The sequence below is a fragment of the Scardinius erythrophthalmus genome (assembly GCF_964197995.2).
Source record: "Scardinius erythrophthalmus genome assembly, chromosome: 3".
Classification (NCBI taxonomy): domain Eukaryota; kingdom Metazoa; phylum Chordata; class Actinopteri; order Cypriniformes; family Leuciscidae; genus Scardinius; species Scardinius erythrophthalmus.
Window position 1 is genome coordinate 43,037,656 of NC_138223.1, and position 14,356 is coordinate 43,052,011.

General features: G+C 38.8%; 1 protein-coding gene across 4 annotated transcripts in view; it reads left to right on the forward strand.

The window, feature by feature from the left end:
* inpp4b (inositol polyphosphate-4-phosphatase type II B) overlaps window positions 1–14,356 on the forward strand; it is a 160,905-nt gene that overhangs the window by 135,340 nt on the left and 11,209 nt on the right. For all 4 annotated transcript variants that reach the window (XM_081362240.1, XM_081362239.1, XM_081362242.1 and 1 more), the window contains 6 exons: window positions 1,361–1,484; window positions 6,592–6,718; window positions 8,268–8,408; window positions 8,516–8,613; window positions 9,894–10,006; window positions 11,070–11,224. In XM_081362240.1, coding sequence (XP_081218366.1) covers window positions 1,361–1,484; window positions 6,592–6,718; window positions 8,268–8,408; window positions 8,516–8,613; window positions 9,894–10,006; window positions 11,070–11,224 — 758 coding nt within the window. The remainder of the gene's footprint in view (window positions 1–1,360; window positions 1,485–6,591; window positions 6,719–8,267; window positions 8,409–8,515; window positions 8,614–9,893; window positions 10,007–11,069; window positions 11,225–14,356) is intronic.

A 14,356-nucleotide genomic window follows, 5' to 3' on the forward strand; every position in this document is an offset into this window, starting at 1 on the left:
TTAAAACTGCCATTTTATTATTACTGTGAAGCGCTGTGTAAATAAATGTGACTTGACATGATTGGCTGGTCTTTTTAGTCAAATGTGTGTGGGGAAGGGAGTTGTTCTGTTCTAACATTAATGCAAAACTGTCTAGACCAGGGCCCGGTTCCCCGATAACGCTCACTCTTAGCGCGCTAAGAAGACTCGAAGGATATATCTTACCAAAGTTGTTTATGTTCCTAAGCGTGTTCCCCGAACTATACCTTAGAAAGCTGCTTAAGATATACCTTCTTACGTGCGACGTTACCGGGTGCTGTCCGTGGCGATGGTGCTGAATTGGTTGATATCGATTGCTCGAGAATCAATTATTCTCTTGTCCAGGCGCTGTTTCACTGCATTATGCTAGAAAACGGTGTTCTTTATTAAAGAAGCACTTCAGAAATAGTTGAAATTGCATTTATCAGGACTATTGGATATTATAAAAAATAACCCAAACTATAATAGCCTATAATAGCCTAGCCTACATATTTTAAAATTGTATCATATATTGCTGCCACAATAACCTTTTCAAAAATTGTACGTGCTTTCTTCTCTTTCCCATTTCTGTTCGCTGAGGTGGAGCTGTGATGAAATATTGTTCTTGTAAATACTTTCCTGCATTTCAGTAATAAAAGTTTACATCTTACGTACGGTGCTCAGCAGTGATCAAAAAGGATTTAAACCGTGGATTTTGAATCTCTTATTGTAAACTCAGAGATGTGGATTCAGACGGCAATTAAATTACCACACGACCTGTTTGTCAAAAAACAGTAGGTACTAATTTGGCCAGGGATTTTTACGCGGGTTGGGTGAGAAAAACACTGATATTATGGATTTGGACGGCACTAAAATCACCGACTCGCCCCTATAAATGTTTAAAATACCATACGAGCCCATGAGAAACAATATTAGCGTCCGAATAGGACTTAACTGACAGTAGCTTTTTAATTAAATTAATAATATTGTATAATAATATAATTAAAAATCTAACAACAATCAGCGTAATGACAATTTTATTCTTTGCATGAAAACACTTGAATTAGCCTAATTGAACACTGTCTGGGTGTATTAAAACTTCAGAATTATATTCATATAGACCTGCAACAGTGATAAGGTAAAGCTAAGAGTGGTCCAGACCAACCTTACGAAAGTGTGACTTACAGAAGATATACTTAGCGTACGAACGTGTCGGGAACCGTCCCATAAGGTTAAGAGAGAGGTTAAGGAATAGGTTAAGAACTACTTAGCGATAAGAACGTTTTGGGGAACCGGGCCCAGTTTTTTTATTATTGTTATATGACAAGGCATTTGTAAAGATATATGTGTGTTGTGTTCACAGCTGGCTGCACTGGCGTGTGGATTTGTCATGCGTTTATACGCGGGTTTGGAGGATAAGGGCTTTCTCAGACAGCTGCATGCGGTCGGACTGGTGGCCCAGTTTGAGAGTCTGCTCAGCACTTACAGTGAGTGTCCTGCATCAGATCATACAATCACAGCAAAATAACCTGCTGAATGCAACTCAGTGCAAATCAACTATTCAAACTAGGCCTGTCACGATCATGAATATTGTGCTGACGATTAATTATCATATAAATGATTGCGATTAACAATTTAATTCGGTTTTGTTCATGTCACGTCATTTTCTGATTTATTACTATTAACAAAACATATATGCTCTACATATATGCAATTTTGGCATCTTTTGTCATAGGGATGCGAAATGGTATTGATACCATATCCGATATTGGACAATATTTTTAGATTTTTTATTTAAAAAAAAAAAATTAATAAAAAAAATATATATATATATATATATATATATATATATATATATATATATATATATATATATATATATATATTTTTTTTTTTTTTTTTTTTTTTTTTTAATGTCAGTTGATATTTAATTGTGCAATCTCATTTCTCTTGTTACATTTTTGACATTTAAGACATCTAATGCTCACATAAAGTTATTACATTTTTAATATTTAACTCTGTCCCCGCCATTGACGAGTTATCTCGTCTTTTATGAGAAAGCGCCAAAGATGACATTTTATGGCTTTCCGTGTTTTCTATGCATTTTCTGAATGAGTACTGAATCTCCTGATCAAAACACAGGCGAAGAAGAAGAAACAAGCGATATAATATGTGATCATATGCATATGTGAAATAACACGATCATCAACATTGAACTGCATATAAATCATAACTGCCTAATTTTATTGAGTGAAATGTCGACCCAGGATGAGGTCGACCCAGAGTGAGCTACAGGACTGTGAAGCATTAGGAGTGTTGATGGACTCGATCTACTGCATCTGTGTTTTGTTTATCATTCTGAATCCAATCCAGATGTAGTCTGACAAAAACATTTTTGCTCAAAATGTTGCTTTTCTTATGAAACTTACCCATTGTTAGGTAACGTGGTAGTGGAAATAGCACGAAGACAAAGGAGGATAATAATAGTATTTAATGACAAAACTCAGGAACCAGGAGAAAACCACACTTAACATTAACGAGAACGGACGAAGACTGAGGGAGAACACAGGGGGTGTTTCTCAATATGCGTTCTTCAGCGATCTTGCGTCCTGGTGTTCTCGTTTTACGTCATCATAACCGTCGAAGTTCAGACCCAATTCTCAAGAACGCAAGTACAGAGGACGCATGAAAGAACTCGGATGTGTTCTTGATACCGAGGATGCATCGAATGCAGACTTGAGCTAGTACTTGCCTGGTGTCCCAGAAGTCATTGCGGCCGGTTCCGAGTTTGTTCTTCCAAGGAAGCTTGGCAAGACCGGTCTCCACGAGAACACAAGTCCGTTCTCTGCGTTCTTGGAATTGAGAAACAGCCAGGGTCTAAATACATAGAGCAAACAAAAGGAACTTAATTAGATAATTAACAGGACACAGGTGAAGGAGATGACTAATTAGACAGACATGGGAAAACTGGGTCACAGGACTAAACCAAAAACACGATGAAACATACCATACATGTAACACCCATTTTCAAGTGTTGATAAAAAAAGACTGCAGGAAGTTAGAATAAAAGGTAACACTTTATTTTACAGTGTCCTTGTTACATATGTTACATGTACTCACCATAGTAATAACAATAAACTATGCATAATTACATGCAACTAACCCTCAACCAAATCCTAATCCTACCCTAACCCTGTAGTAAGTACATGCTTAATATTACTCAGTACTTAAATATATAATTACACTGTTACGATGACACCTTAAAATAAAGTGTAACCGAAAAAAAAAAAAATTGTTTTTTTTTTAAGCAGAGGGTATGTTCTTTCTTTTGATATATTGCATGTTCAGATATTCATACAACTAAATATTCTGGGGGCCATGACATTTTTGTGAAATGGATGAAAAACACTGGCGGGGAAAGAGTTAAAAATTATAATAATTAATAAATAACACTGTTAAATGTAATCTTTACCAAATCTCAATTTTTCATACTGTACATTACAATGTCATGATGCCGAAATTCAACTGAAGCATTATTTTAGTTGTTAGTGTTTAGTAATTTATGTAAACTAAATAGCAGTAGAACTTTAATTATTTGTTGGTTAAGCATAATTTGAATTATAACATCATTGCATCCCTATTCTATCATATTGCTGTTAGAAGTGTTTTATTAAGCCATATTACAATAAGCCATTTTGAGGCTATTACGTTCATGGTTTTACTGACCATAATGCAACCTTGGCTTATTGCCAATAAGAGTTTGTATAATCATAGTGTAGTTATTCGTATTGCTGTTTCCAACAACAACCAAACTTTGAAGTAAACACTTCCAGCTGCACGCGCTCTTTAGATTTTGAACTAAGTTCACCACTCTTGCTGTGTTGAAGATCTCGAGGCTGTTGTGATTATTTGATGTGAAGTGTGTGTGATGACTCATGAATCAGTGCAATTGTTTGCTGCACACAGGGAAAGCCAATCCTTTGAGGCAATGCCAGTGGGGAGATTATTTTCAAAATTTACTCATGTAACTCTTGCAGAAATGTTTAGAGAAGTAAATGGGTGAAGATAAAGTACAACATGTTCCAGATTCAGCATTCCTATCAGTTGGTCAAATAGGGTTGGTTGGTAAATGAATGTTGAAGTTAGGCAATGTTATTTTAGTGTCACTGAGATCTGTTATTTTTATTTTTTTATATTATTTTTTTGGTGCATTAAGTTAAATGAAATGAAATGAAAAATATTTCCTTGGGAACGAACTGAAATGAAATACTATTTTTTTTTTTCCAGTTAATGTTTGGTTTGTTTCAATGTTATTGTTTTTTATGGCTTTAGTTTTAGTTTGAACAACATCCTTATGAATCATTTTTTTTTAGTGAGTGTAGCTTAACTGGTGAAGCATTGCATAAGTGAATATTATGATCATGGGTTCCCAGGATGCACTACATTTTTACTAGTTAAATATGCACGAGGAAGTCAGACAAAGGCCCCTGCCAGATGCATACGGTAAATGTAATGTAATGTAAATGTTAACTTGGCTTTACTTTAGGGACCAAATATACCCCTTAAGTTAGTGAAACCTGACAAAACCTCCCTAAAGACACATCCTCAAAGGTAAAAAGGATTAAAAAATAAAACAAATAATGGCTCTGTTCCAAATCCTCGAGCTATCCATGTAGGCAGCAAATCCAAAAAAAAAAAAAAAATTGGATTAAGAGAAATGATTAGAAATGTAGGCCTCCTTATAGTTTAATACTAAAAAGTATTGATGTGGGTCAATGACATGGCGTGTCAATTCTGGTGTCCTGTCACAGTGTCTGGTTTGTGTTTCCCTGGGTCACCACTAGAGGTCCTCTTTCCCCACGGTGTCATTCACTCTTACTACATTTCCCATCATCCTGTTCTGTCACTCATTGTATCATTGCACACAGCTGTTTCCCATCACCTCATTAGTATCTGTGTATATATACCCTGGTTGTTTCAGTGTTTGTCACGAAGTCCTTGTTTAATGTCACCACACTTCCTGAGGTTTGTTTCTCGTTTGTTTCTCGTTTGTTTCTCGTTTGTTTCTCGTTTGTTTCTCGTTTGTTTCTCGTTTGTTTCTCGTTTGTTTCTCGTTTGTTTCTCGTTTGTTTCTCGTTTTGGATTGACTGTATGGTTTTGACCCTTGCCTGGACTAGATTTACGAATTACGGATTACCCAATAAATATTGCGATTGGATCTACCTTTTCCCTGTGTGTGTATTGTGTCCAAAGCATATGTATACATTTTTAAATGCACTTCATTAAGTGACTCAACTTCCTCCTCTTTAATTACTCATGTGAGAATTTATTATAAATAATTAATCTTTAAGGAACAAAAAGTCTAAAACTTTAAAAACTTTCCCAAAACTTTAGGACTTTTGAGCTTTAAAAACTTTTAAAGCTCAAAAGTCCGAAAATGTCATTCCGGGTTACTGTCCCGGCTTAAAATCTGAATACAAAAATGTAAAAAATATAAATAAAAGTATTTAAAATCTACTTAGGCATAATTGTATTGATGTTTTCAACGATACCTACAAATATAGTGGTAATACTAAGCTTATTTGAATTTTTATGACAAAGACTTTTGTCTCCAAAATGTGATTTCTCTAATGTCAGTCCTGGATAACAGACATCAATGACCATTTTATACCATAATGCATTTTGGTATGTCATGTGACATAATATTGTATCAAAAAGAAGACCCTTAAGGAGCACCAGAACACTCGCGTCCTCGGGAGTCATTCTCTTGAGTCGGACTTGGCAAGTCCTAACTTTCCATACTTGGTATTGAGAAACGCCTAATGTTGGCGCTTGGCTTCTTGTGACAAACAGCCACATGGCGAGAGGCAAGAACAAGATCTGCTGTATGTCATCCATTGTTGCTTACTATGTCACTTTCTTCTTCACACGAAAATGACGTCGATCGCTTCTTTTCGCCATAGGCTACACCACGCCTATCAAGTATGCTACTGTTGGCGGTGGAAACGCAAGCCGAATCAGGGTTTACCATCCCGAATTGTACTATATATACATTTCGCTCGGTGGAAACGAGCCATTAGTTCCAGTGAAAGGATCTCTTAATGCTTCAGCATACCAAGACATTTTGGACGATTTCATGCTCCCAACTTTGTGAGAATAGTTTGGGGATGAACCCTTCCTATTCCAACATGACCAGTACTCAAAGCCAAGTCCACAAAGACATGGATGAGCGAGTTTGGTGTGGAGGAACTTGACTGACCTGCACAGAGTCCTGACCTCAGCTCGATAGAACCCCTTTGGGATGAATTAAAGAAGAGACTGTGAGCCTTCTCGTCCAACATCAGTGCCTGACCTCGCAAATGCGCTTCTAGAAGAATGGACATAAATTCCCATAAACATACTCCTAAACTTTGTGGAAAGCCTTCCCAGAAGAGTTGAAGCTGTTATAGCTGCAAAGTGTGGGCCAACTCCTTATGAAACTCTTTGGATTAAGAATGGGATGTCATTCAAGTTTATGTGCATGTAAAGACAGACGTCCCAAAACTTTTGGCAACATAGTCTAAACTTAGATTAACACAGATGTTTGTCACACAGGTGAAGAAATAGGAATGCTGGAGGACATGGAGGTGGGGATCTCTGACCTGCACAGAGTGACCTTCAGGATCACAGAGGCAGCGTCTGAAGAAGCAGTCAGTCTGCAGCCCACCATCAGTGGTAGACGGTGAGAGAAACCCCACATTCACAGCGGGTTTGCATGTGTCTGTCAGTGCGCATTCATAGACAGGGTTCCCACAGTCATGAAAACTTGGAAACATCAGGGAATTTTAAAACTGCGATGAGTCAGAGCTGGTGTCATTACAGGCAGCGCAGTTGCACTTCCCACAGCCCAAGCTCGAGTCCTGACGTTGATATTTTTCATGATACTGCACTTATACAGCATTTATTAATCTTTGTTAATGTTAATGCACTGTGAACTAACATGAACAAACAATGAACAACTGTATTTTTTATTAACTAACATTAACAAAGACTAACAAATACAGTAACAAATGTATTGCTCATGGTTCCTTCATGTTAGTTAATGCATTAATTAATGTTAACTATTGAACCTTATTGTAAAGTGTTACCAAATTTCCGAAAATTCTGTTTCAAATAGCGCTGTTCTTTTGAAATTTCTGTTCATCAAAGAATCCAGAAAAAAATTATTTAGCTGTTTCCACAAAAATATGAAGTGGTTTAAATCATCATCATATTAGAGTGATTTCTGAAGAATCATGTGACGCATGAGTAATGATGCTGAAAATTCAGCTAATAAATTACATTTTAAAATATATTCCAATAGAAAACAGTTCTTTTAAATTGTAATAATATTTCACAATTTTATTGTTTCACTGCATTTTTGTAAATGCAGCCTTAGTGAGCAGAAGAGACCATTTTCAAAAATCTTACCAACCCCAAAATTTTGAACGGAACACTCTTAAAAATATATGTTCTCTATTGACTTCTGTGGTTCCATAAAGAACCTTTAACATCAATGGAATCTTTCCATTCCACAAAAGGTTCTTTGTAGTGTGTAGTGGCTTCTTTCGCCTTTGTCATATTCACTTTCGAAGTCTTGGGGTTTTGATGCCAGAAGATAGACTTTGTTACAAAGAAATAAAGCCGAGTTGGTCTGCTGAACAACAACTGGACCAGCTCTTGCACACTTTTCTTATACAGTTTTCCTGGAGCTCTCCTCCACAGCGGGGTCAATACATCTTATTCATTTCAAACTCTGCCCCTTTCTTGGTTATGAGTCCAGTCTGTTTTTAGAAAGTGGAATGATTTATATTAGAGGTCCCCGCCACAAATATTCTGTAATGGCAGAAGGAGATGCAAATCTTATCATTTATGTAATGGCAGAGCGCGAGTCCTCAAAATATGCAAACACATTCCATTCTTGTTACAGACCTCTACACATACACACAGTCAGAAACATGATTATATTAGAATAAAATGGCAGATTTACATTCATTCTTTTACATTCAGCTTAATAAAAATCTGCATGTGGAAAAAAAGGTTATTTAAATGTTCTTTACTCTAATAAAGAAGTTATTTTAAGAACTGTTCACTGAAAGGTTTTTTGTAGAACCAAAAAGATTTTCAAAAGTGGAAAAAAAGACTGTAAAAGAAGCTGTGTGAACCTGTAAGTTGATGAGCTTCATGCTTGTGTTGACAGAGTTTGGAAATGTGAGCTTTTTTTTTTTATTTTTTTTTTATATAAATCCCAGAGACCGTTACACTGTCGAGGTGCCTCTCCCACATCATGCCTTCCAAACGCTCCCGGATGAGCTGCGCGAGGGCAAGCCGCTACGCGTGCTCCCCGTGCTCTTCAACGTGGGCATAAATGAGCAACAAACCATCGCTGAGAGGTACAAGCACTGACTGATGAACTTGAAACATGAGTGCACAGCCAAGCACACAAGCATGTCTGAGCTGATGCATGATTGTTGTGCTCTTCTTTGTCTCTCCCTCTCAGGTTTGGTGACATATCTTTACAGGAGAGAATAAACCAGAAGAACTTCGAGATTCTAGAAGGTTACTATAAATCCTTAATGAACACAGTGCCGTCTGAATGTAAGTTCAACACTCAAGAAACTGAGCTTTGTGTTTTATATTACATTTAGTCATTTAGCAGACACTTTAATCAAAAGCCACTTGCAAATGAGGAACATCAGAGACTATCTATTTAGAAATTATTATGCTATTTAGCTAGTTATTTTACAGTGTCCCTATTACACATCTTACATGTAATTATAATAACAGTAAATTGTGCATTATTACAATTATGCAATTAACCCTAAACCAAACCCTAACCCCAATAATATAGTAAGGACATGTTGTTAATTAATATTACTCAGTACTTATTTGTATAATTACACTGAAACAAGGACACCTTAAAATAAAATGTAACCCAGCATTCTCATTAATTTATCAACATTCTTATTAATAATTTCAGTAAAGCCTTACAATAAGGTTACTACATTAGTTTACATGAACTATCACTGAAAAATACTTCTAAAGCATTTATTAATCTCAGTTAATGTTCAACATTTACTGATACATTATTAAAATCAAAAGTTGTATTTGTTAATATTATTTAATGGATCCAAGCTAACAAGAACTAACAATGAACTGTTGTATTTTTATTAACTAACATTAACAAAGATTAGTAAATACTGTAAGAAATGTATAGTTAGTTAATATTTGCTAATGTATTAACTAACGTTAAGTAATGGAACCCTATTATACAATCTTACAATCATTTTGGGGTTGAACTGAGATTCATTTTTGCATAAAGCCCAATACACAGATTTTATATTTGATGACATAAAGTCATTTTATTATAATGGGACTTAAACCCTTTGATTATTGGCTGATAAAGAGATTTAAATCAGGAAGGAATATGTTTGTCTAAAGTCTGTTCATCAACTTGTGTTTTGTTAATACTTGAAAAGGAAGTAATACGAATGAGGTCTAGAATGAAAATGAGTCTAAACAAGTATCCTATTTTGTCGCGTTCAGTGTGGCACTTCTGCTGTGTTTGTGCAGAGCACAGCGTCTCATGTTTTAAGGATTTGAGTGCAGGAATTTTTTGTTCTCTGAAATGTGAATCACGTCTAAGGAGCGTGACGGCTTGGGATGATGAATGCTCCCAGCAGACGGATGCCAAACTGCATCGCAGCATGTCACATCTTGTCTTCTTTCCATCTCTCTGTTTATAAAAAAATAACATGTCCCCAGACTTTTCAATCTCATATTTAGTGCTTGTCGATACAGGGACAAACAAGCCCTCTTTAAACTCGTTGATGCGTGACATCTCAAGTGTCTTCTCTCTTTTTCTCTTCTTTCCAAAGGCCTGCCGTGCTTTCAGACGCAGATGGACATTAAGGAACTGCTCGACACACTCGGACAGAATGTAGTAACCAAGAAGAGGAAGAATGTGGAGATCCTGTGGCTTGCAGGAATGGTGAGGCTGAATTCAGGGTCATAGAGTTTGTGCAGGAAGTGTGCTCTGTTGTGTTCCATTAGCTCACATTTGCAAAACAATGCATTTCGTGCCAAAATTGACTTTAGAGTGGGTAATCGCTGCCATCTTGAAATTTGCTTGTTTCTTTTGCTTGTTTTCTTTTGCTTGTTTGTTTGTTTGGGGGGGGGGGGGGGTTAGTAGTTAAAGGAATAGTTCACCCAAAAATGAAAATTATACCATGATTTACTCACCCTCAAGCCATCCTAGGTGTAAATGACTATCTTCTTTCAGACGAACACAATCGGTGTTATATTAAAAATATCCTGGCTCTTCCAAGCTTTATGATGAGAGTGAATGGGGGGTGAGATTTTGAAGCACCCAAAAAAATGCATCCATCCATCAAAAAAAATATTGAATTAGAAGTCAAAACAAGAAATTTAAAAGAGAAATATCTGAGGATTCTGATATAAGAGACGAGGAGCTTGAGTTTGTTGCACAGCCCTATAAGTCCAAAATTCTCGTCCGAAATTTTCGCACGTCAAAAATAAATATGACCTCTTGTTGTATTAATCACGTTTACACACTGCCTCCGAAACTTTCGTCTGTCATAAAAAAATTGGGATCGGGTTCGATTTTCTGCGTTTTTCGCATCTGTAGCAAGCATTTTGAGAGGTGTTTTGACAATTCAGAGGGATGCACTTTTTTGGGTTTCAAAATCTCGCCCCCCATTCACTTCCATTATAAAGCTAGGATATTTTTTTAAATATATCTCTGATTGTGTTCGACTGAAAGAAGAATGTCACATACACCTACTGTAGGATGGCTTGAGGGCGAGTAAATCATGGGGTAATTTTCATTTTTTCATTTTCAAGTATCCCTATAATACACATTAATCAAAAGTAGGGGTGTAACAGATTGTAATTGTGATCCGCAGATTAGTTGCAAAGTTTAACCAGCGTAGAGTGAATGTTTATCAAGTTTATCACCATCAATTCATCAACGCCATACTTCATCCTAAGGCAGCGAAATTAAAAACAATCCCATCTGTCACGTCTCTCCTCAGATCTGTCGACGGATGAATGGTATCCGCTTCACCAGCTGTAAAAGTGCCAAAGACAGGACGTCTATGTCAGTGACACTGGAGCAGTGCTCTCTGCTGCGGGACGAGCACCAGCTCAATAAAGATTACTTTGTGCGAGCTCTGGACTGCATGCGCAGGTAAGCTTCATCAGTCCTGCTCGCCTGTCCTGCTCCTGCATGCATGCGTTCACATTACACTGACCTTTAACCTCTTACTTGACCTTTAATAACTCATCCTGATAATAAAGTCTGTCTTGAGTGTTTTAATGTAGCAAAGATTAACTACACTGTTTGTAACAAGCAGCATTATTATTATTACTCACTATATCGGCATTACACAGTGTCATAAATTCACACAGTGAGAAAAAGTGAGAAAGAGAGAATAAAAAAAATTAATCTCAATAATCTCAATGTCCTTTAGGGGCTCCGTAGAGAAAAGCATGAAAAAAAGTCTGAAATCCGAGATCAATTTTTTTTATTTACATTTACCTTTTTTATTCCCTGGCGGAAGCAAGCTTCCATAGAATAGACCAATTCTTTTTGATTAGATAGGAAAGGAAAAAATCTAAATGCATATATTATATTATTAATACTATTTTCTCTCTTTCTCACTTTTTCTCTCTGTGTGATTTCGTGTCATTGTGTAATGCTGATATAGTGAGTAATAATAATGCTGCTCTTTAGGAGCTCTGTATTTTCCTCTGAATTGTGAGATATAAACTTGCAATTGCGAGTTTATGAAGTCAGAATTTGAGGAGAAAAAAAGTCAGAATTGTACGTCGTGTTTTTATGCTATTTATAATGGACTTGATGATCTTAGTTAAATCCTGGGATGTTTCCCATTGTAGTGTGGTACATTTCTTTTCTATTTCGCACCTGACCTAAGTCTACCTGGGTCTCGTCTACAGTCGACGTCCCCTAGCGTCTACATTCAACGTTTAGTCTACCTGGGTCTCGTCTACAGTCGACGTCCCCTAGCGTCTACATTTAACGTTTAGTCTACCTGGGTCTCGTCTACAGTCGACGTCCCCTAGCGTCTACATTCAACGTTTAGTCTACCTGGGTCTCGTCTACAGTCGACGTCCCCTAGCGTCTACATTCAACGTTTAGTCTACCTGGGTCTCGTCTAGAGTCGACGTCCCCTAGCGTCTACATTCAACGTTTAGTCTACCTGGGTCTCGTCTACAGTCGACGTCCCCTAGCGTCTACATTCAACGTTAAGTCTACCTGGGTCTCGTCTACAGTCGACGTCCCCTAGCGTCTACATTCAACGTTTAGTCTACCTGGGTCTCGTCTACAGTCGACGTCCCCTAGCGTCTACATTCAACGTTTAGTCTACCTGGGTCTCGTCTACAGTCGACGTCCCCTAGCGTCTACATTCAACGTTAAGTCTACCTGGGTCTCGTCTACAGTCGACGTCCCCTAGCATCTACATTCAACGTTTAGTCTACCTGGGTCTCGTCTACATTCAACGTTTAGTCTACCTGGGTCTCGTCTACAGTCGACGTCCCCTAGCATCTACATTCAACGTTTAGTCTACCTGGGTCTCGTCTACATTCAACGTTTAGTCTACCTGGGTCTCGTCTACAGTCGACGTCCCCTAGCGTCTACATTCAACGTTTAGTCTACCTGGGTCTCGTCTACAGTCGACGTCCCCTAGCGTCTACATTCAACGTTTAGTCTACCTGGGTCTCGTCTACATTCAACGTTTAGTCTACCTGGGTCTCGTCTACAGTCGACGTCCCCTAGCATCTACATTCAACGTTTAGTCTACCTGGGTCTCGTCTACATTCAACGTTTAGTCTACCTGGGTCTCGTCTACAGTCGACGTCCCCTAGCGTCTACATTCAACGTTTAGTCTACCTGGGTCTCGTCTACAGTCGACGTCCCCTAGCGTCTACATTCAACGTTTAGTCTACCTGGGTCTCGTCTACATTCAACGTTTAGTCTACCTGGGTCTCGTCTACAGTCGACGTCCCCTAGCATCTACATTCAACGTTTAGTCTACCTGGGTCTCGTCTACATTCAACGTTTAGTCTACCTGGGTCTCGTCTACAGTCGACGTCCCCTAGCGTCTACATTCAACGTTTAGTCTACCTGGGTCTCGTCTAGAGTCGACGTCCCCTAGCGTCTACATTCAACGTTTAGTCTACCTGGGTCTCGTCTACAGTCGACGTCCCCTAGCGTCTACATTTAACGTTTAGTCTACCTGGGTCTCGTCTACATCGGCGTCCCCTAGCGTCTACATTCAACGTTTAGTCTACCTGGGTCTCGTCTACAGTCGACGTCCCCTAGCGTCTACATTTAACGTTTAGTCTACCTGGGTCTCGTCTACATCGGCGTCCCCTAGCGTCTACATTCAACGTTTAGTCTACCTGGGTCTCGTCTACAGTCGACGTCCCCTAGCGTCTACATTCAACGTTTAGTCTACCTGGGTCTCGTCTACAGTCGACGTCCCCTAGCGTCTACATTCAACGTTTAGTCTACCTGGGTCTCGTCTACATTCAACGTTTAGTCTACCTGGGTCTCGTCTACAGTCGACGTCCCCTAGCATCTACATTCAACGTTTAGTCTACCTGGGTCTCGTCTACATTCAACGTTTAGTCTACCTGGGTCTCGTCTACAGTCGACGTCCCCTAGCGTCTACATTCAACGTTTAGTCTACCTGGGTCTCGTCTAGAGTCGACGTCCCCTAGCGTCTACATTCAACGTTTAGTCTACCTGGGTCTCGTCTACAGTCGACGTCCCCTAGCGTCTACATTTAACGTTTAGTCTACCTGGGTCTCGTCTACATCGGCGTCCCCTAGCGTCTACATTCAACGTTTAGTCTACCTGGGTCTCGTCTACAGTCGACGTCCCCTAGCGTCTACATTTAACGTTTAGTCTACCTGGGTCTCGTCTACATCGGCGTCCCCTAGCGTCTACATTCAACGTTTAGTCTACCTGGGTCTCGTCTACAGTCGACGTCCCCTAGCGTCTACATTTAACGTTTAGTCTACCTGGGTCTCGTCTACATTCAACGTTTAGTCTACCTGGGTCTCGTCTACATCGGCGTCCCCTAGCGTCTACATTCAACGTTTAGTCAACCTGGGTCTCGTCTACAGTCGACGTCCCCTAGCGTCTACATTCAACGTTTAGTCTACCTGGGTCTCGTCTACAGTCGACGTCCCCTAGCATCTACATTCAACGTTTAGTCTACCTGGGTCTCGTCTACAGTCGACGTCCCCTAGCGTCTACATTCAACGTTTAGTCTACCTGGGTCTCGTCTAC